At 42.9% G+C, this 21,456-nt stretch overlaps 1 protein-coding gene and 1 long non-coding RNA gene across 2 annotated transcripts; one reads left to right on the top strand and one right to left on the bottom strand.

The window, feature by feature from the left end:
- Positions 1 to 2,751: 2,751 nt before the first annotated feature.
- Positions 2,752 to 19,399, top strand: LOC113441443 (uroplakin-3b-like). Its single transcript, XM_087927034.1, has 6 exons — positions 2,752 to 3,259; positions 6,063 to 6,212; positions 8,415 to 8,637; positions 13,410 to 13,486; positions 15,492 to 15,621; positions 18,888 to 19,399. Exons 1-6 carry the CDS (start codon positions 3,205 to 3,207, stop codon positions 19,048 to 19,050), a joined length of 798 nt encoding a protein of 265 aa, XP_087783160.1. The 5' UTR covers positions 2,752 to 3,204; the 3' UTR covers positions 19,051 to 19,399.
- On the bottom strand, positions 5,790 to 10,709 carry LOC148127511 (uncharacterized). The gene is made up of 2 exons (XR_015742253.1): positions 10,557 to 10,709; positions 5,790 to 5,962 (listed from the first exon to the last, which is right to left on the bottom strand). It is a non-coding gene; the product is annotated as an uncharacterized LOC148127511 (long non-coding RNA).
- Positions 19,400 to 21,456: the final 2,057 nt, after the last annotated feature.

The raw sequence follows: 21,456 nt of genomic DNA, 5'->3' as shown, positions 1-21,456 counted from the left end.
CACAGTTACAACTTTTGCAGAATCCCCAAAGTCTTGTGAATAAAATTCAGATGCTTGGCAATGGGTTCATACTTAGGACCGTTGCTGTGTCCCAAGAACATTGTGATCACCTTTTGCGACTTTGACAAGCAAGGTCAATGGGGAATTAACTTAACAATTAGGTTACTAACTTATCAACTGCAGTGATTCACTTAACATCGGTGGCAAGAAAAGTCATAAAATGGGGCAAAACTCAATAAATGTCTCACTTAACAACAGAAATTTTGGGCTCAATTGTGGGGTTGTAAGTTGAGGACTACCTGTATTACAAGCAAGTATTGGATTGTTTAGTTTCTACGTGTGATTGCTTTCCATTTTTAATTGTATCTCTCATAGGGTATGGGAAAAGGTGCACATACCCACACACCCAAGACCTGTCCAACTACAGCATATCTCTCCAAAGTTACAGAACCTGTTCAGAGCATTACCTGTTTTACCTGACTGTAACCGGTATGGCAGCTAACATGGCTACAACTTTTTCCCATGCCTGTTTAATGGCATTTTTCAAATTTTTATTCTCCTATCTCCCTTTGCTTTTTCTGGGGCTCTCCAAGTTCTGTTGGCCAACTGGGGTAATAGATGGTCCCATAAAATTTGTTGAAGCTTCCACAACGGATTTGATGGGCCATGGCACAGAAAGCCTCAAATAAAGTTAAACTAAGGTCTAGTTGATGTCGTTCTTCTTAGTTACGTTATATCTGCCATTCTTCTGTGATCTCAAGCAACAAATATTGCAGAGAGACTAGCCCAAAATCAGCCAGGGAATTTTAGTAGCTGAGTATAGACTTCAGCCTAAGTCCCTTTGGTCCTAGTCTAATGGCAGAGTCACATCTCTTACTGACACAAAGTACACCCAATAAGCAATGGAGCAGCTTGTCTTTGGGTGATCAATCCCTGGAAGTTTTCCAGAAAGGATTGGACAATCATTTGTCCAGGATGGTATGAGGACTCCTGCCTTGGGCAGTAGGACTAGAAGACCTCAAAGATCCCTTCCAATCAGGGATGGGATTCTGCCAGTTCACACCTATTCGCTAGAACCAGTTGTTAACATTCTAAGCAGTTTGGAGAACTGGTTGTTAGAAGAAATTACTGGCCTAATCCTGTAAGGAGGGCAAGAAGGAAACATTCTGGTGTTGCTTATAGACTGCTTCTCTGATAATCCTTATTACATTCTTGGCAGGACTAGAGTTCTGTCTCAAGAACTTCTCTGGAGTTTTTTTCCCCTCCTTTGCTGGTACTTTGCTTGTGTAGAGGGACCATTTAAATGGCACTGAAAAAAGTGACTTGTGACCATTTTTCACACTTACAACTGTTGCAGCATCTCCACAGTCATGAGAGGCCAGGCGAGGAGATGCCTGCCTCGATGTGAGTGATATTGAGTTGGCCACACCCAGCTAATAACATGACCACCAAGCCATGTCCACCCAATCACATGACCCCCTAAGCCATGCCCACCGCCTAAGCCACGCCCACAGAACCGGTTGTTAAAAATTTTGAATCCCTCCCCTGCTTCCAGCCCTATCATTCTATGTTTCGATATGAGTGCAAATCTAACACCATCAGCTACTCAATAAAGCAACCATGCCTTCCTGTGGTTGCCCAGAAACTTAAAAAATTTACAAGTATTTACAGTATTTCCGCACTCTCCAAGGTACATTTTCTGAAGGTTTGCTTTCCAAAGTACAGTACAACAAAATTATGTAGCTGAAATCAAGGATTTATTGAATCAATTTTTTTGACATTTGATTGATTGATTGATTTGAGTAATTGAATAAGTAGTCAAAGATTACTCCTTAATCAAAGAAAAATTTTTCTTTCATGCAAAAAATGTTAAAAACTATAGTTTAGTTAATTTAGAGATAATTATTCTCCAATGGAATAGAGCCCTGATTTTAATAACAGCAATATACAGCATGGGATAAAATCATGTTAAGGATTATATAAGAAAGATTATTATATAAAAAAAAAAGTGCAGAGAAGAGCAACTAGGATGATTAGGGGACTGGAAACTAAAACATATGAAGAACGGTTACAGGAACTGGGCATGGCTAGTCTAGTGAAGAGAAGGACCAGGGGAGACATGATAGCAGTGTTCCAATATCTGAGGGGCTGCCACAGAGAGGAAGGGGTCAAGCTATTTTCCAAAGCACCTGAAGGCCAGACAAGGAATAATGGATGGAAGCTGATCAAGGAGAGATTCAACCTGGAAATAAGGAGAAATTTTCTGTACAGTAGTCCTCGCTTACCAACTTAAATTAATTTTGTTATACAAGGTGCAATGACAAAAAACTAAGGTAAAACTGCCTCATTTAATGACTATTTAACATTTTGATGGTGATGTAAGAAAATAGCTTCATGACCACCAGGTCTTGCATTGTTGCAGCACCTTGCAGTCCTGTGATCGCCATTTGTGTGCTTCACAACTGGCTTGCAATAAACAGAGATAATAGAGAAGACAGAAGTCATATTGTAAATCGCAGTCCCATGGTTTTAATTAATAACTAGGCTGATTCACTTAATCACTTCAAGGGAAATGATGCGTAAGCCCATCGAGGTCATATGGTTTTCTGTTTAGTAACTGTGGTACTTAGCAACAGATTTGCTGGTTCAAATGCGGTTGCTAAGTGAGGTCTACCTATACTTATTTTCACTTGGTTGAACCAAATGCGTGGCAGTGCTCCTCATTCATAATTGTGTGAATGAGTGAAAATTTGAATCTGAGTCACCATGGTCTTAATCCCATAGTCTAACTACTGAACCATACTTGATATTACTGATATTTTCTGCCTTACCTATCTTTCTTTTTATCTTTTGGTGTCATGTCTCCTCATTCTCCAGCCCCGTGATGCCCACTTAAATTGTCCAGTTAGCGGCTGTTTTCTATTCTCTTGAGAAAGAACAAGACAAACTTGTTTGTTATCAGAGGTCAAGATCCTTACAAGGGAAGGGAAGAATGTGGAAAGTTGGCAAAGGGTGGTACAGGGGTAGTTGCTGAACACAATGTGATAAGGAATTGGCCAGGAGAGTAGAAAAGGATGTTTTTCCTTACTGACCTTGTCTTCATTTGCATCTTGGACTCTGAGGAACATCCTTTTGTCAGCTTGGAACATCTTCTATCGTAGCATGAAGAAAGTTCTTGAGAAGAATTAACCAACTTTCCTAACAATGGCTGCTTCCCTTCTACTTCTGTTCCTACTTACTTGCAAGACCACGGCTTTAGGTGATTATTATTTTATAGAATTATAAAATTATACTTGAAGGGGGTGATTTTGAGCAACTCAATACTTTTCGGTACTCTGATGAAAGGAAAGATCTATCTCAATGAGCTGATGATGCAATCTTTCCCAACCTGGTATCTTCCAAGTACGTTCAAATAGAACTCATATCGTTATTTGTCTTATTGGAAATGATGCGAGTATCGTCTCACTTACTGTATCTGTAGGAGGGCTTGGGAAAGATTGCTTAAAATGTCTCTTTCCTTGCTTCTCTTTCAATCATTGGTGTCCTTTCCTAAATTAAGAGTATCAACTACCATTTTGAATTAAACCTTCCAGGATAAAGATCCTGTTTCTTTTGCTCTGGGCATTAGCAGACACTTAGATGTAAATGTTTGGCGGTAATCTTTTGTGATGAGATAGTTAAAAAAAAAAAGGAATAATCTTCAATAATCTGGGCTAAGTAACTAAGTACAAGCAAAAACTGGGTGGCTACCTTTACATAATGTGCTGAATCTGCTTCCTGAATTAATCTAATTTCTGCATTCACAAATACATCCATCCATAAATGAAAAAAAAAAGCAGGCTGGGCTTGGACTATACTAACGTAGCTTAGGCTTTTACTTGCCATGGTTAAGTGGGGGTTGTGCTTAAATACAAATGTCAATAGTATAAAATGAATTTGGAGAAATGTGTGGAAGATCAGCTCTGCTTTCATTTCCAAATGACATTCTACTTCAATGTCAACTCTGGGTAGGTGAGACGGTTGGCTTAATCCTCTTAGATGCTGGAAGAAGGGAAGGTGGGTGGGTATTCAAGTGGAGACTCCAATAATGTAATCAGTCAGTCCAAGGGATGCTATAAGATTGAACAGTATCAGAATCAGAATTGAGCTGGAAGGGACCTTGGAGGTCTTCTAGTCCAGCCCCCTGCCCAAGCAGGAGACCCTATACCATTTCAGAAAAGTGGCTGTCCAGTTTCTCTTCTTAAAAACCTCCAGTGATGGAACACCCACAATGTCTGCTTGCAAGCTGTTCCACTTGCTGATTGTTCTCACTGTTAGGAATTTTCAATGCTCAGAATTGATACAAGGAGAAAAGCGATCTAGAGAAATTCTTGATAGTGGATAGATAATTAATCAGTGGAACAGCTTACCTTTGAAAGTTGCAGGTACTCTAACAACTGGAGGTTTTAAAGGAGAGATCAGACAGTCATTTATCTGAAATGGCATAGAGTTTCCTGCTTGAGCAGAAGGTTAGACTAGAAGATCTCCAAGGTACCTTCCAGCTCTGTTATTCTGTTATATACTGGATGGTATATAATGGTAATGTGTATTGAATGTCATTCCAGAATTAAAGAGAAGGTTTGGGTTAGGGCACACCTTTCTTAAAACTAAAAAAAATATCTATGTTTACGATGCATACGTAATAGATCAGGGGTCCCCAAACTTGGCAACTTTAAGACTGGTGGACTTCAACTCCCAGAATTCCTCAGGCAGTTATGTTTTGGGGCCTCTGTAATAGTTAGACAATTTTTTCCTCTAATAGGGAGCTCCCCGACAGCCTTTCTGATTGACAGGCTATGGGGAGCACTACCACTGAAAGAAACGGGATACGGTGTTCTTTCCTTCCCGCCCCAGGGTCCTCCTGAGGAATGGCTTTTCTACTGAAAGAAGGCATAAAGGGATGGTCCACGGTGGCTCTTTGAGTCAGAAATGTTGACCACGATTTATATTAAGGTGCAGCTCTACACATCCATATCTTTTTGATCCATTCTTGAATATGAAAACAAGAGAGGACCTGTCTTTCTTACCTTCTGACACTCATAAGAAGAGCTTATGGAAGCCAAGCAGGCAGATGATCATGTCTTAATCCAACGTCAGAATAGAATAGAATAGAATAGAATAGAATAGAATAGAATAGATTTATTGGCCAAGTGTGATTGGACACACAAGGAATTTGTCTTTGGTGCATAGGGTCTCATTGTACATAAAGGGAAAAAAATACATTTGTCAAGAATCATAAGATACAACACTTAGTGATAGTCATGGGTTACTAATAAGCAATCAAATCATACTAGGAAATAAACAAAACACTATAAATTGTAAAGATACAAGCAATATGTTTATAGTCATAAATGGGAAGAGATAAATAAGTACTAGGAAGTATTATTAGAATCTAGCAGTAGAGGAATAATAGTAATACAGTCTTATTTAATAAGTTGACAGAGTTGTGGGAATTAGTTGTTGAACTTCAGGTGACTAAGCTAGCTTAGGATGCACAAAGCAGGACATGAGATACATCATCTGATCCTTCACCATCTCCACTTTCCTTCTCATTTCTGTTCTAGGACGGTTGTTATCCACCTTCCTCTAATGGTACAGTGGGCCCCAAATAAAAGGCAGACACCTTCTGTCATTGTGTAGTGTGGGAAAACACTACATGTACACCCCTCTCTGAAAGCCATGCGCCATATTTAGAGAAAAAAAACCCTGCAAAATTACTTTTTTCAGGATAGCAACTTTTATAGGTCATGTAGGGTATATATTGTTTGTTTATTAAAGTTTCAAAGGAACAGAGATAACATGCCCACGTCATCAAAAGAGGTCCTGAAAACGTCCTGCTTTTTTGTCTTTTATTCCTAACTGCAGAGGCTCTCGCGGTGTCAGGTCAAGGGGTACAGGCAGTGTTCACTCTTGGTCCAGAAAGCTGGAAGAAAAAACACCAGAATGTTGTTTTCATTTGTTGTTGTTTATTTGTTTTATTTGTTTTATTTATTGATGTTGATGACTTCTCGATGTATTTTCAGAGGTGGTCCCTTATACTCCTCGAGTCTCAGACCTGAACATGGCAGGAAAAATCACCGTTAGTACTTTCTCTTTGGAATGGCCAAAGTGTGTCTTTGACTCATTTGTCAATGCCTCTGACAACATCTGGTTGGTAGTCACCTTCGCTAATGGTGAGTGAATAGCCCAAATCCCAAGGCATTTTATGAAGAAAATAATTGTATTGTTTTCATTGGATTTCTATCTGTTAGCTCTAGCACAGGGATATCAAACTCGATTTCATTGAGGGCCACATCAAGGGTTGTGTTTGACCTGGGGGGGGGAGGGAGGTGGGCGTAGCCAGGGTGGGCGTGGCCATCTTGATATTCGTATCGGGGCACCAGTGGCAGCCCAAGTGCTCTGCCAGAGAAAACAGGCTCCCAATCTCTGCTTTTGACTGGGGCAACCTCCTGCAACCCTCTGCCAGGGAAAACAGAGCTCGGGAGGGCTGCATGAGCTCTGTTTTCACTGGCAGAGGGTTACAGGAGGCTGATGCAGCCAAAAACGGAGATTGGGAGCCCGTTTTCTTTGGCAGAGGCACTGCGGGGCTAGTCCTTCTCTGTTTTAAGGGCAGCTGCACAGGCCAAATCTAAGCACCCTGTGGGCCAGATCTAGCCCACGGGCCTTGAGTTTGACACTCCTGCTTTAGAAGATAGACCCGATCAAGAAGCCAACACCCCAGGAAAACTATAACTAAACTTTATTGAGATAGGCTGTAGTAACAGAATTTTGCAAGCCTTAGTAAGCTTCTCTCTTTGTCATATATTCCACTGACTCAAGGGGAACCAGCCTGTCTCTTCCTTTCCCAGGCCTTAAAGCATACTTCTGCCTACAATGTTTCTGTTACAGCGTCCGAATATTCCCTTCCAGGCCATTTCCATTCTTTTTTCATTATCCCCTCTGAGGGGTCTTTGGTGCTCTTTGACCTTGGTGGTTTTCTTAAAGATATTTCATTAGGAAACAGTTTGGATAATGTTTGTCTGCAAGAAAACCACCAAACTCAGAGAGCACCAAGGACGACTCCTTTCCACCCCAAGCTACACTTATTCACCTTTATTTTCCATCTTTTGATTGGGAACTCAAGGCAGAGGGAGGAGGTTCCCTCTTATTTTATTCCCAGAACACCATGCCTGGAAGGTGAACCTCCACAGAAGCTTTTCTGCTTTGAATAAAACTAGGAAAGCAGCATTGTTCTACAAGCCCTGCCCCTTTGGGTCTGCACATAATGTCCCAATGTGTGCAAAAGACGGGTGGAGTTTATGGTGCAATGCTGCCTTTGTCATTCAGCCCCACTTTTAGTTGCTGCTGCCTGTGAGATAGGTTGAGCTCAGAAAGAGGGACTAGTCCAACGCTTCCATGGCTAATGGCACACGGAACTGGAGTCTTCCCAATCTTAGTCCAACACATTAACTACTGCATTAAATGGCTTTTCTGCCCAATTGAAGATCGAAAGATCGAGAGGAAATCTGGGCAAAGCTGGCAGAGTGTATGAAAGATTTTAATTAATTCAAATTTTAGTAATAGCACCAGCACTTAGACTTATATACCACTTCACAGAGCTTTACAGCCCTCTCTAAGCGGTTCACAATGTCAGCATATTACCCCAACAATCTGGATCCTCATTTTATTGACCTTGGAAGGATAGAAGGCTGAGTTAACTTTGAGGTGGTGAGAATCAAACTGCTGGCAGTGAGCAGAATTAGCCTGCAACACTGCGTTCGAACCACTGCGCCACCCACCATGGCTCTTTACTTGCAATTACTTGCAGAACCTTGTTTCTGAATGTTAATAAGGATGCTGCCTTATTTTACTCCACTGTTTCTCAACCATGTCCAATTGAAGAAGTGTGGACTTTAATTCCCAGAATTCATGCTGACTGAGGAATTCTGGGAATTGAAGTCCAACACTTCTTCAAGTCGCCATGGCTGAGAAACACTGTGTGGGGCTTGAATGCTAAGCAGTAATTATGGCAAGTTAATAGATAGTTTGACAGAGTCAAAAGGTGAGGTGCACATTTCGACGGTTTCCATAAATAGATTAATTGATTAAAACACAGTGGATTAATTACTGCGGGAGCAATTTTAACATCTTTGTGGCTTGTTAAGAAGAAAACAACTGGAAAAGATTGATTGCTTTCAAGTGTTGGAATTAGTATCTGGGAGGCATCTGGCTGTCTATTGGAAGCCATATGCTGGGTAAATGGCAGGTTCCCCAAGCTATGGGCCTAACAGGGTTCATATGAGATGGATGAGCTATTAAACCATTGATTTTTGATAAGACGAATATGTCTCTAGGTGACTCTCCCTGCCTTGTTTTTACATGTGCCCTCCCCACAGCCACAACTAACTTCCAGAACCCCACATCCATAGACAAAATTCCACCGTACGAAGATTTATATACCACTTTCTCCTTCATGACAATGAAGTCCACCCTCTCCCAATACCCATGTACTAAAGGCAAAGCGACGAACGTGCTCCGGGTCGGCAATGAATCATCCTGCAAAAATGATGACACCAAGACCCACTGCAATGGCCCTCTGCCCTCCGCTGGACCTTACAGGTAAAGGGAGGATGGCGAATGGCCCTCGATTTGACCCTCTGAACCAGTGGTGGGATTCAAATTTTTTTATTATCAGTTCTGTGGGCGTGGCTTGGTGGGTGTGGCAAGAGAAGGATACTGTAAAATCTCCAGTCAGAGGTGGTATTTGCTAGTTCTCCAAACTGCTCAAAATTTCTGCTAAATTTCCAGAACTGGTCAGAACCTGCTGAATTCCACCTCTGCTCTGAACTCCTTGGAGGGAACCCTGGCAGGTAGAGAGAGCATCCACAGGGGAAGGGATGCCAGAAAAGTCAAGATGGCAATCAGGATGCAAGTAAAAAGGGGCGGGGCTTTGATTGCATGGTTGTGGCCACCATCTTGAGTTGTTGTTGGTTTTTTTACCGGTGATCACCTCTGAAGGCAAGATATAAAATGGACATTGTACTCTCAAGATTGGGATCTGAAAATCCTTAAGAGCACCAAAGCGAAATAATAGTTGTAGTAGTTGCAATATAATTATTAATAATAATATGACTCTGGCAAAAGAAAGCAAAGGTGGTATCAATCGTAATAGGCATTTTGGATGCAATCCCAAAACACCACTTGAACACCACCAGAACTGAGATATTCACCATCAGTCAATTGCAAAATGCAGCTTTACTAGGAACAGCTTACATCCTGCGATGATAGCAATAGGACTTAGCACTTAGACCAGGGGTGTCAAACTGGATTTCCTCAAGGGACGGATCAGCATTGTAGTTCTCCTCTGTGGGCTGGCCAGGGTGAGAGATAGGATGGACATCTGCAGCACCTCTGGCATCCAAAATGGGGAGCAGGGGGCTGGTGGCCAAAACAGGGCATGGTGTCCCCATGTGAGCCGCCCCCTGTGCCCCGTTTTCAGCCTGGATGGCCCCCTGCAGCATCCTGCTAGCCAAAACGGGGCATGGGGGGCACATATTGCATTTTGGCTGCCAGAGTGCTGCAGGAGGCCATCCAGGCCAAAAATGGGGTGCCAGAGGCTTTGCTATGTCCAGGTCAGCTCCATGGGCCAGATTTAAGTATCCCACAGGCCAAATCTAGCCTGTGGGACTTGAGTTTGAGACTCCTGACTAAGACTTATATACCGCTTCACAGTGCTTTACAGCCCTCTCTAAGTGGTTTACAGAGTCAGCATATTGCCCCCAACAATCTGGGTCCTCATGATACTTTTAACACCATCAACTGCCTATCTCAGGTCCTTGGGAAAGAATCAGTTGTGGATAATGATGACAAATGCAATCTAAAAGTATGCAACGAACCATAATAATAATAAAAAATAATAACACAGGGTTTGCCTATTCCAGGTCCTTAGGAAGGCCTCGCTAGGTGGACAAAAATGTCAAATCCATTCTAAACATCTGGCTGATTGTGTGACCAACCATAATAATAATATCCTAAAAGAAATCAAGACAGAAAATGGATAAACATCCCTTCCTTTCCACTTGGTTGTCTAAGTCAACAGACCTATTGGTGTCTCAGATTGCATCCAGTCACAAATCTGCACAGCATGTTAAACATAATTTAATCCTGACTAGGTTTGTTTTTATGGATGCACATGGCTTACCACATTGGCAAAGCTGGTTTCATTTACAAGCATGGATAAGTGTGCAGTGCAAATACATTCTCAAATTCTCTTGGAAGCTGTTGGATCTGACTGGCCATGAATTTTTGGGGAGTGGGGTGGGGAGAAGAGAAACAAAAAACATTGGGGAATTTGGGGAACCTCATTGTAGTAAACATTTATTTGGAAAAGGAAAGGGAGGCATATCATGTTATTAGGAAAGTGAGAATGACAATGGCGCTTAGACTTCTATACCGCTTCACAGTGCTTTACAGCCCTCTCTAAGCAGTTTACAGAGTCAGCATGATGCCCCCAAAATCTGGGTCCTCATTTTACTCACCTTGGAAGAGTGGAAGGCTGAGTCAACTTTGAGCCTGGTGAGATTTGAACTGTCAAATTGCAGGCAGCCGGCAGACAGCAGAAATAACCTGCAATACTGCACTCTAACCACTGCGTCACTGCGGCTCAAGGGTGATAAGTTTTCGAGTCTTTTGTTTGCTGTATATGAAATAAAAAGCAGGGAAGTTTCCTTAATTGTGGGACTGATGTAAATCAAAGAATGATATCCATAATTTTAGGAAGGGCTTTTACTCATTTTACTCACCTTGGAAGAATGGAAGGCTGAATCAACTTTGAGCCTGGTGAGATTTGAACTGTCAAATTGCAGGCAGCCGGCAGACAGCAGAAATAGCCTGCAATACTCCCTCTTCCCTTCAGTTTGAAGGCTACAAGGGATGGTAGACAGAGAGGTTTGAAGAAGCTGTACAAATAGCTTTCTGTTAAAGCAGGGGTCTTCAAACTTGATAGTTTTAAGACTTGTGGACTTAAGCTCCCAGAATTCCTCCTCCAGTCATGTTAGCTCGGGAATTCTGGGAGTTGAAGTCCACAAGTCTTAAAATTGCCAAGTTTGAAGACTCTTGTGTTAAAGGATAGATTATTTATTTATTTGTATTCCACCTTTATCACTTACTAGCAATAAATCAAGGTGGAAAACATATACAACACATCTTCCCCCTCCTATTTTCCCCACAACACCAGCCCTGTGAGGCAGGTTGGGCAGAGAGAGAATGACTAGCTAAAGTCACCCAGCTGGCTTTCATGGATAAGACAAACTAGAATTCACAATCTCCTGCATTCTAGCCTGATGCTTTAACCACTAGATCAAACTGGCTCTTAATGCAATTGAGATATTTATTTTTTAGTCATACATGCCTGCAGAGATACAAACAAAACTTTCTACAGCATTTTAAGACCGAGAGATTTTGATGATGTTCTATTTTTAAACCTCCCTGCTCCTCATAGCCAATTTTCTTAACCAACTCCATTCATTGATCTTTTTCTGTAAATTTCCAATTGGAGAGAAATAAATATTTGAGCAGTCACTTCTCCAAAAACTTATTTAGAGGGAAGGGCATCAAAAAAAAAAGTCAAGTTGATGGTCATAACTCTGTGATTAAGCCCCAATCCTTTTTAGCCATGTCAAAAAATCAAGATGGCAGCCATAAACATGCAATCAAAACCACACCCCTTTTACATCCATCTTTGATTGCATGGTTATAGCTGCCACCTTGACTTTTTTGATACCCTGAGACACTCAAGCCTGCATCTGCCTTACAAATTAAGGAAGAATGAAACCAAATGTCAGAAGAAGAATAAAAAAACCCTATTGATTCTGAAGCCGGAGGTATAACCAGTTTTCAACACTTGGGGGCCCATCCCTTGAGAAAACAGCCATGGGAATGCAGACCCATTCAACCAGACTTTCCACCCTGCAGGGAATGGAATGAAGTCGGAGTCAGGAAGGTTTCGCAGGCTTGAATAATACAAAAGGAAGTTACAACTCTAATCAGATAATGATGGGTAACTACAGAGCGTCAGAGGGCAGAGGCGGGGGCGGGGGGAGCGTGGTGTTTCTTGTTCTGGTTCCTTCCAGGAATCTCAAAGGATTGCATGACATGTGTAAATGGAACGAAGGCTTCTGATATTTCAAAAGTTGTTATTGGACTATTCATATTTTGTTTGAGATTGTGAAAGTTTGGGTAAATTCCTTTTTTTTTCAAATGTCCATCAATCTTTTCCACGGAGACTTTCTTTTCTTTTTTTTCATACAAATTCAAATAAAATAATGGAAGGATTTTTAAATATGCACATTATGTGTTAACATAGTCTTTAATCAATCAATCAGTCAGTCAATCAATCAGAATACAGCTGGAAGGGTCTTCTAGTCCAGCCACCTGCTAAAGCAGGAGACTCTGACCATTTAAGATAGGTGGCTGTCCAGTCTCTTCTTAAAACCCCCCAGTCATGAAGCACCTATAACTTCTGATTAATTGTCCTCACTGTTAGGAAATTTCTCCTTAATTCCAGTTGCTTCTCTCCTTGAGTAATTTCCATCCATTGTTTTTTATCTTGCCTTCTGATGCTTTGGAGAATAAGTTGACCTCCTCTTCTTTGTGGCAGCCCCTCAAATACTGGAATGTTGCGATCATGTCACCCCTTGTCCTTTTTTTTCTTGTTTTCTTTTCTTTCCTTCCTAAATCTCTAATATCATTTTGTTATTTTTTTTCCCTTCCTCTGTTTACGAGCCAACCATTTCCCTGATTTGTTTGCAAATTGTAATTTTTTTCTGCTTCACATGATTTAATTTAGTCTCTATTTCTCTAATGGTTAACCTAGATATTTGCTGTATAAAATAAAATAGGGAAAACGCCAGGTCCTGGTGAGCTATCAAATTCATATTATAAGTATTTTCAAGACCAGCTTCTACAACCATTTAAAATGTGCTAAGCTCTATTTTGCGAGGATCTGCTATGCCAGAACCTTGGAAAGAGGGTAATATTGTACTTTACTTCCAAAAGGACAAGATTTGTCTTTAACCAAAAATTATAGAACAATTTCATTGTTGAATAAGGATTATAAAATATTTAATGCAATATTGGCTGATAGCTTAAAAAAAGATTTTGCAGCCTTTCATTCATGATCAAAGCAGCCCAAAATAGACGAGCCCTCTGCTCTCTTACTGGACGTACCTCCCTGTTTTGTTCATTCACCATTATGCCCAACATCTTGACAGTTTCGACCAAATTCTGTGGACACACCTGGTCATTAATTGAGCTGAAATGCATTTGGAATATCACTGATATTTTTTTTCATTCCTTCCTCCTGTATTTTAATTTCACTATATACTTTTCAGAGTAAAATTCCTCGCCATGAACTCCTCGGGTTCGAAAGCAGAAACAAGATGGTCTTCTCCAATCTGGCTGACTAAAGGTATACAAGTAGTAGAGGAACTTACGGCCCATTAAAAAGCTGAGAAATGTATGGTACTGTAAAGGTGGTGGACCTGGGAAATGATGGAAGTTGCATTGGGTTGGAAATGGCTATTTTGGGAGACAGAAATAATATCCATCATCCCATAATCGTGGAACCTCCCATCATGCTTTTATTTTCAAATGATGGCAAGAGCAGTGCCATGCCTATAATCCTTCTAGTTCTTTATTTAGTTCCCTCTTTCTCCATGCATTGAAAAAAACCCCTCTGCACAAAAAGCAAGTGCAGTGTGATTTCTACGTAAGCAAAAAAACCCCTCTTGTTCAAAACTAAAAGCAAACTTAGTTTTCTAAATTGTATACATCTGAAACAAGGGCTCTTTGGTGCTTTCTGAGCTTGCTTGTTTTCTTGCAAACGTCTCATTACCCAAACTAGATAACATCATCATGCTGTTGATGTTACCCAGTTTGGGGAATGAAACATCAGCAAGAAGACAACCAAGCTCAGAGAGCACCAACGACCTCCCATTTCAACCCTGAGCTACAAATATTCTCCTTTATTGGTCACATCTTAAATCAGAGGTGTCAGATTGGATTTCTTGGGGGGCCAGATCAGCATTGTTGTACTCCTCCACAGGCCGGCAAGGCCAGGGGGAGGAGATAGGATGGACACCCTCCTGCAGCACCCTGCCAGCCAAAATGGGGCATGGAGGAGCCTCCTGCACACTGGTGCTGCAAGAGGCCGTCCAGGCCAAAAACGCACCCCATTTTTGCTAGCAGAGGCACTGTGGTCCTTTGCTATTTCCAGGCTGGCCCCGCAGGCCAGATCTAAGTACCCCGCGGGCCTGTGGGCCTTGAGTTTGACATCACTGTCTTAAATGAGAAAGAAACACATGCAAAGGGGAAAGAGAAATATTTGCAGGTTTGGAGGTCTGGCAGTTTTCAGAAGCATACCCCCCCCCCAAAAAAAATATTAATGGGCAAAAATACTTTTCACAGATAGCAGGGCTTCCAAATTGATGGTTAGAGCAACTTTTCCCAAGCTCCTGCCTTCTGGATGGGTGAATTACTGCAGCAATCTCTTCATTCCTAGCCAAGATAGTTAGGGGAGCTGTAGGCTAACACATCTGGAGAACAAGTTATGCAATTCTGAATTATTTGGGAAGGAAGGAGCTCAGATGAGAAAAATAAAATAAGTGGATTTTTTTTTATGACTTATTAGCTAGCTAGGACTCCTCATAACATCTCTTCTAACTACTGGGCCATGTTCTTTTTGACATGTATGTTTTCATTCTGTAATTTTTAACCCACCCACTCTCAAAACTACAATTAATATATAGAACAAGAGACCTGCTATGATGTAGTGATGAATGTGTTGCACAAGGGCTGGGAAGATCTAGGCTCAAGTCTACTCTTGTATTTGGAGCTCACTGCTCACTGGGAGATTTTGTCTTCCTTGTAGGGTTATTTTTATGAGGATAAGATGGAAGGAGATCCCTATGCATCCATATATGTCTGAGAGCAAAGGAAGAAATGATCAGTCGTGTGTCCTAATATAATGATGCAATCCTAGGGTTTACATATTAAGTTGTGTCCAATCTCAGGCACGCGTGTGAAAGGGCAGGGTTTGCACTGTGAAGTTACCACATGCATGCTGTCCATTTTTTGTCATCGTGGCCAACTCTTCTGTATTATATATGTAAGCTGCTTGATCCCCAGGACCAAGAGGAAGATCACAATCCAACAAAGAAACAAATGCAGCCAAATGGAAAGAAGATTAAAAACAATAGTTTGAATAGAGCTACGTTGGTTAAATAGAAGCCACGATCACATCAATGCGTCAGCCTTCACATACACAGATTATGCCAGGCACAAAGAATGCATATTACATAATGTGGATCATCTACATGATTATGTCCAAACATATGTTATCGCTCCCCGCTTCCCCCAGATATCAGATACTGATATCATTGATTAATAGTGTTATATATTATCATTCTTCTCAGCTGAAATCTGGAGCACAATAGACACTTGGCCTGGACGACGTAGTGGAGACATGATTGTCATCACTGTCATTCTCTCCGCTCTCTGTGGAGTCGTCACCATTGGGTTCCTGAGCACCGTCTGTTACGAATGGTAAGTACCCACACCTAGAACCTTGATGCTGCAAAGAACAGCTGATCATCCTATCTACACTCAGGGGTGGGCTTCAAAAGTTTTAGCAATGGGTTCTCTGCTCGGTTCAGAGGAAGTATTCAGCAGGTTCTGACCAGTTCTGGAGAACCGGTAGCGGAAATTTTGAGTAGTTCGGAGAACCAGCGGTTACCTTCCCCCAGGAGTGGGATGGGAATGGAGATTTTACAGTATCCTTCCTGTGCCACGCCCACCAAGCCACACCCACCAAGCCACGCCATGCCCACCAAGCCACGCCCACAGAGCCAGTAGTAACATTTTTTGAATCCCACCATTGGCTCGGTTGCTGGGTGGGCATGGCCATAGTGGGCGTGGCCTAGTCAGCCTCCTGCACCGTGAGGGAGGGTGCATTTTTGCCCTCCAAAGGCTTCGGGGGCTTTTCTCAAGCCTCCAGGAGGGCGAAAACGGCTTCTCCGGGCTCCAAACAATCTCTGAAAGTCGGAAATGGGCCCGTTTCAAGCCTTCCCAAATTTCCAGGAGGCCCATTTTTCACCCTCCCTGAGCCTCTGCGTGTGGCCTGCATCCAAAACAGGCCACATGGGGACTCCTGGGAGGAGAGAGATGAGGTGGGCGGGGCCAGCCAGGAGTGGGATTTGGGGGTTCTCTGAACTGCGCAGAATCTTAGCTAGGGGCTGTCCCGAACCCCTGCAAACCTCCAGCAGCCCACCCCTGCCTACACTCAGAGAAAAAGGAGGGAGTCCTAAAAATAGACCAGATTGAAGGGTGAAAACAATACTGAACCCAGTGACATAAATATAGTGGAGGCAAGGAGGCCCACCAGCTCTCGGAAGCCCAGAGAGTTCTTAACTTCTGGCTCATTCCTTCCTCCACACTTTTCATGTGGGATAGGTAACATATCTGAGCTGCAGAGATCCAGCTGACCACCAGATGGTGGCAAAGACTTATCTATATACGGAAAACTCTGAATTTTCCAGAAAGCCCAAAGGTCAGCCCTTTAAGGTAGATCGGGTTTGAACACCAAATGCAGGAAGACTAAAGCTACCTTTATTATAAGGTTACAATGACAGAATCTTGCCAGTCTGAAAACCCCTTCCCTTCCTTCCTTTATACTGAGAAGGGAACTATGGAGGGTCAAGTTTGAGGCATTTTCTTTACCTGAATTCCTTCCGTGTGGGCTGAGGTTTCTCTTTCTGACTGTTGCTTAACAGAATAACAGAGCTGGAAGGGACCTTGGAGGTCTTCTAGTCCAACCCCCTGCTCAAGCAGGAGACCTGATACAATTTCTGACAAATGGCTGTCCAGTATTTTCCTAAAACATTCTTTCCAATATTCTTTCTTAAAATCCTCCAGTGGATGTTCCAACAAGGCATTCCAGTGGTCAATGGTTCTCTCCGTCGGGAAATGTCTCCTTAGTTCTAAGTTGCTTCTCTCCTTGCTTAATTTCCATCCATTGCTTCTTGTCCTGCCCTCAGATGCTTTGGAGAATTGATTGACTCCCCTCCCTTTTTCTTCTTTATGGCAGCCCCACAAGTATTAGAATACTGCTATCCTGTCATCCCTAGTCCTTCTTTTCACCAGACAGCCTCCATTGCAGGTCTTCCTTCTCTTCCTCATTATCAGCGCCCATTACACCAAGTGAAGAGGTTTTCTGAATGGGGAGTTGGGGTGGCATTTGAGGGTCCCTCTTAACTCTAATAGAGGAGACCATTGCAAGGTCCAAGGCCACTTCTGCACTGCTGGCAGGAGAAAGAAGCACCGATGAGACCAGGTATCTCTCCGTGAGGGGAATCAACGGAGCCACGTGCTAGCTAGGACTGTCCAAGTAGTCCTCGACTTACGACCACAATTGAGCCCAAACTTTCTGTCGTTAAGTGAGACATTTGTTAAGTGAGGTTTTGCCTCATTTTATGACCTTTCTTGCCACCGTTGAATCACTGCAATTGATAAGTAGTAAACCAGCTGTTAAGTGAATCTGGCTTCCCCATTGACTTTGCTTTGTCAGAAGGTCACAAAAGGGTATCACGCGACCTTGGGACCCAGCAACAGCCATAAGTATGAACCAATTGCCAAGCATCTGAATTTTGATCACATGGGGATGCTGTAAAGGTCATAACTCTTAAAAACGGTCATAAGACATAAGTCACATTTTTCAGTGTCATTTCAACTTTGAACCAGAGGTGGTATTCAGCAGGTTCTGACCAGTTCTAGAGAACCCGTAGTGGACATTTTGAGTAGTTCAGAGAATCGGTAAATACCACCTCTGACTGGCCCCGCCCCCATCTATTCTCTGCCTCCTGATTGGCTGGGTCTTCTTTGGTTGCCCTGCACAGGAGAATGGATCTGGAAAGCAGGTTAGTGGGGTGGGATTTTGCAGTATCCTTCCCCTGCCACACCCACCAAGCCACACCCACAGAACCAGTGGTAAAAAAAATTGAATCCCACCACTGCTTTGAACCGTCACTAAATGAACTGTGGTAAATTGAGGACTACCTGTATAATCTGGGGCTTTGATTATTTGATCACTCCTATACAGCGAGGGTCTCAAAAGATGGGGACCATAGCTGTGCAATTGAACCCATTTAAAAAAAAGTTAGGGCTTGACCATCTTGACTTTTGGACCCTTCTGCACACATCACTGAATCCAAGTGAGAATTAAATCATATTCCCTCTGCCACTTGTCCATGATTGGCAAGATAATATGGTATAGAGGTCCCAGGACTGAAGGAATTGAGGTCAAATTCGTGTTAGATCACTGGATGACTTTAGGCAACTTTCAGCATATCTTAACTCTCTTGAGCAGTGGTGGGATTCAAACATTTTTACTATCAGTTCTGTGGGCGTGGCTTGGTGGGCATGGCAGGGGAAGGGTACTGCAAAATCTCCATTCCCTCCCCACCCCACTAACCTGCTTTCCAGCTCTGTTCTCCTGTGCAGGGCAACAAAAGAAGACCCAGCCGATCAGCTGGGACTCAGGAGGCAGAGAATAGATGGGGGCGGGGCCAGTCAGAGATGGTATTTGCCGGTTCTCTGAACTACTCAAAATGTCTGCTACCGGTTCTCCAGAACCGGTCAGAACCTGATGAATACCACCTCTGTCCCTCAGCCCTTGTTATGTGGCAGGGGAAATAAAAGCACAGGGACAAACATGGGACCTCCATCTCATGGAAAACTCATGGAAAACTCAGGAAATAAATTAACATTCAGCTGCTTCCTTACTCAAGCCTGTTTCTTTTTTTCTTTTTTTACAGCTTCAAGCGTTGGCGCCCCAGTCCACCTGAGAACCAAGAGGAGCAGGCCCCGGAGCCTTTCCAAGGCAGCCGCTATGACACCCATCACATTCCCCCTGCCCCACCTGGGCCCCCTCCTCCACCACCTGCTGCAGATATGCCTGGCTCTCATCACGCCCTTTAGTCTTCATAAAGCCCACAACTATACCAACAGTCCCCTAACTGGATCTCTATGTCTTTCCATGGCAGTCAGACCCCCAGTCACACCCACAACCTTGGTGGGGCAGTGGGGTTAGAGTGCAGTACTGCAGGCTAGTTCTGTTGACTGCCGGCTGCCGGCGATTTGGCAGTTCAAATCTCACCAGGCTCAAGGTTGACTCAGCCTTCCATCCTTTCAGGGTTGGTAAAATGAGGACCCAGATTGTTGGGGGCAATAGGCCGACTCTGTAAACCGCTTAGAGAGGGCTGTGAAGCACTGTGAAGCGGTATATAAGTCTAAGTGCTATTGCTATCGCTTGCTGCTACGTGAAATAAATGCTCTATGCATTGTCATCTCCTTGGCTTTTTGTAGAATTCTGGCCAAGAGGATGCCATACAATCAAAGCTGGCTCTGCCCAGTCAGGAAATGCATTTACAGGTAAAGTCCTTGACTTGCAATTGTTCAGCAACAATTCAGAGTTGCAATGGCACTGGAAAAAGTGACTTACGGCCAGTTCTCAGACTTACGACTGTTGCAGCATCCCTGTGGTTGTGTAATCAAAATACAGGCCCTTAGCAACTGGTGTGTATTTATGATGGTTCCATATGTATCCTGGGATCCTACGACCACCGTTTGCAGCTTTCCCAGCCAGCTTCTTAAACCGCTTAGAGAGGGCTGTGGAGCACTGTGAAGCGGTATATAAGTCTAAGTGCTATTGCTATCCTGACAAGCAAAATCAAGGGTGCAGATTTGCTTAATGACTGTGCCAAACAACTGCAATGATTCATTCAACAACTGTGGGGAAAAAAGTTCATGAAATTGGGCATGACTTATTTAACAATTGTCTTGTTTAGCAATGGAAAAGCTGGTCCCCGTTGTGTACTGAAGGATTACCTGTACCTTAATATGAGGTTGGCTTTAAGAGCAGCTGGGTTGGAGCCAAGCCTTTGCTTGGGCAACCACGAGAGTCTGGCTTTGCATGGTTGCCTCATACATATTTCCCTCACTACCTACCCTCCACCTCCAGTTTCTGTGTGGGTCTGCCAACTGACTCTCACAGGCTTTCTGCAAGTGCTGGCAATATGGCTGCTTCCGAACTCCTATCTTTTGCCAGGATTATTGTTTCTCAGCCTTGACAACTTTAAGATGTGTGAACATTAATTCCCAGACACAAAGAGAAAATTATGGCTTAGAGCAGTGATGTATAACCTTTTTGTCATCGTGTGCCGAAAGTGTGCACATGCACACACATGTCTGCACTCATAGTGCAATGTGTGCATGACCCCCCCGTGTTCCCCCTGCCCCCCGGGCATGCACGTGTGATCCCCCCCCACACCCCTGCCCTCCTGCGCATGCATGCGGGACCCTCCATGCTTCCCTGCCCCCCGCACATGCACACATGTCTCCCGCATGCACCCGGCCCCCAATGCATGTATGTCGGATACTCGAAAATCAGCTGACTGGCGGGAGGCATGCGCGCATGCGCAATGGAACTGAGCTGTGGTGATGGCTCACGTGCCCGCAGAGATGACTCTGCATGCCTTTTCCAGCATGCGTGCCATAGGTTGGCCATCACAGGCTTAGAGCAAGACTTCAAGGGCAGTGTTTCTTACACTCAGCAACTTTACATTGTGTGGACTTCAACTCCCAGAACTCCCAACCTGTCATGCTGGCTGAGGAATTCTGGGAGTTAGCCCATACATCTTAAAGTTGTCGAGATTCAGAAATGCTAGTCTAGTTTCATTAAGCATGAAAGTCAGTTGGATGACTTTGGGCAGGTCATTGTAGCTCACTACAACCTACCTGACAGGGCTGCTGTTGTAGACAAAATAGGAGGTGGGAACATTATGTGTGCCACACATACAGAAATAAAGCAAGATATAAACAAAATAAATACATCAGATGCTTATTCTCCTAACATAATATGTGAGGTTTCGTTGATGTTTCTATATATATGAATCATGAGGGCAATGGATTCTGTACATATTTCCATTGTGACTGTGTATACCTGTATATCTCTTGTTCAACATGTTTTCAAATCAGTGGATTATCTTGTTTTAATGGCACACCTTTACAAGCCAAAGCAAAAAATAAAATAAAACCCCCAGAAATCATTTTCTGTGATAAACATATTATATCAGAGACTTTACTTTCTGGAGTCTTTCCCACAATGAGTGAAAGCCCATCTTTGAGGAGAACAACAAATAGAGATTCATAAATGGCGCCATATTCTCTTTATAATGAAAACAATATTTTATTTGTGTATATACATATCAAGTTTTGGAGATCACCCATGTCACTCACAAAGTGACTCTTTGTACAGTTAAAACACAAAACATAAAAACCATATAAATATCACATTCATCCAGGCTTTAAAGGTCATAACCAACA

This window comes from Pseudonaja textilis, chromosome 1, assembly GCF_049901715.1.
Source record: "Pseudonaja textilis isolate UNSWEBS1 chromosome 1, rPseTex1.2, whole genome shotgun sequence".
In the NCBI taxonomy this organism is placed as follows: domain Eukaryota; kingdom Metazoa; phylum Chordata; class Lepidosauria; order Squamata; family Elapidae; genus Pseudonaja; species Pseudonaja textilis.
Note: the sequence above shows the minus strand (reverse complement) of the source record. Positions and strands in the feature narration are given on the sequence as shown.

Excerpts from the sequence above, each read along its gene's own strand:
- LOC113441443 (XM_087927034.1), top strand. The coding sequence starts at position 3,205 with ATGGCTGCTTCCCTTCTACTTCTGTTCCTACTTACTTGCAAGACCACG. Across the intron at positions 3,260-6,062 it reads TTGCAAGACCACGGCTTTAG|AGGTGGTCCCTTATACTCCT; the intron begins GTGATTATTATT and ends ATGTATTTTCAG. Across the intron at positions 15,622-18,887 it reads AGCACCGTCTGTTACGAATG|CTTCAAGCGTTGGCGCCCCA; the intron begins GTAAGTACCCAC and ends CTTTTTTTACAG.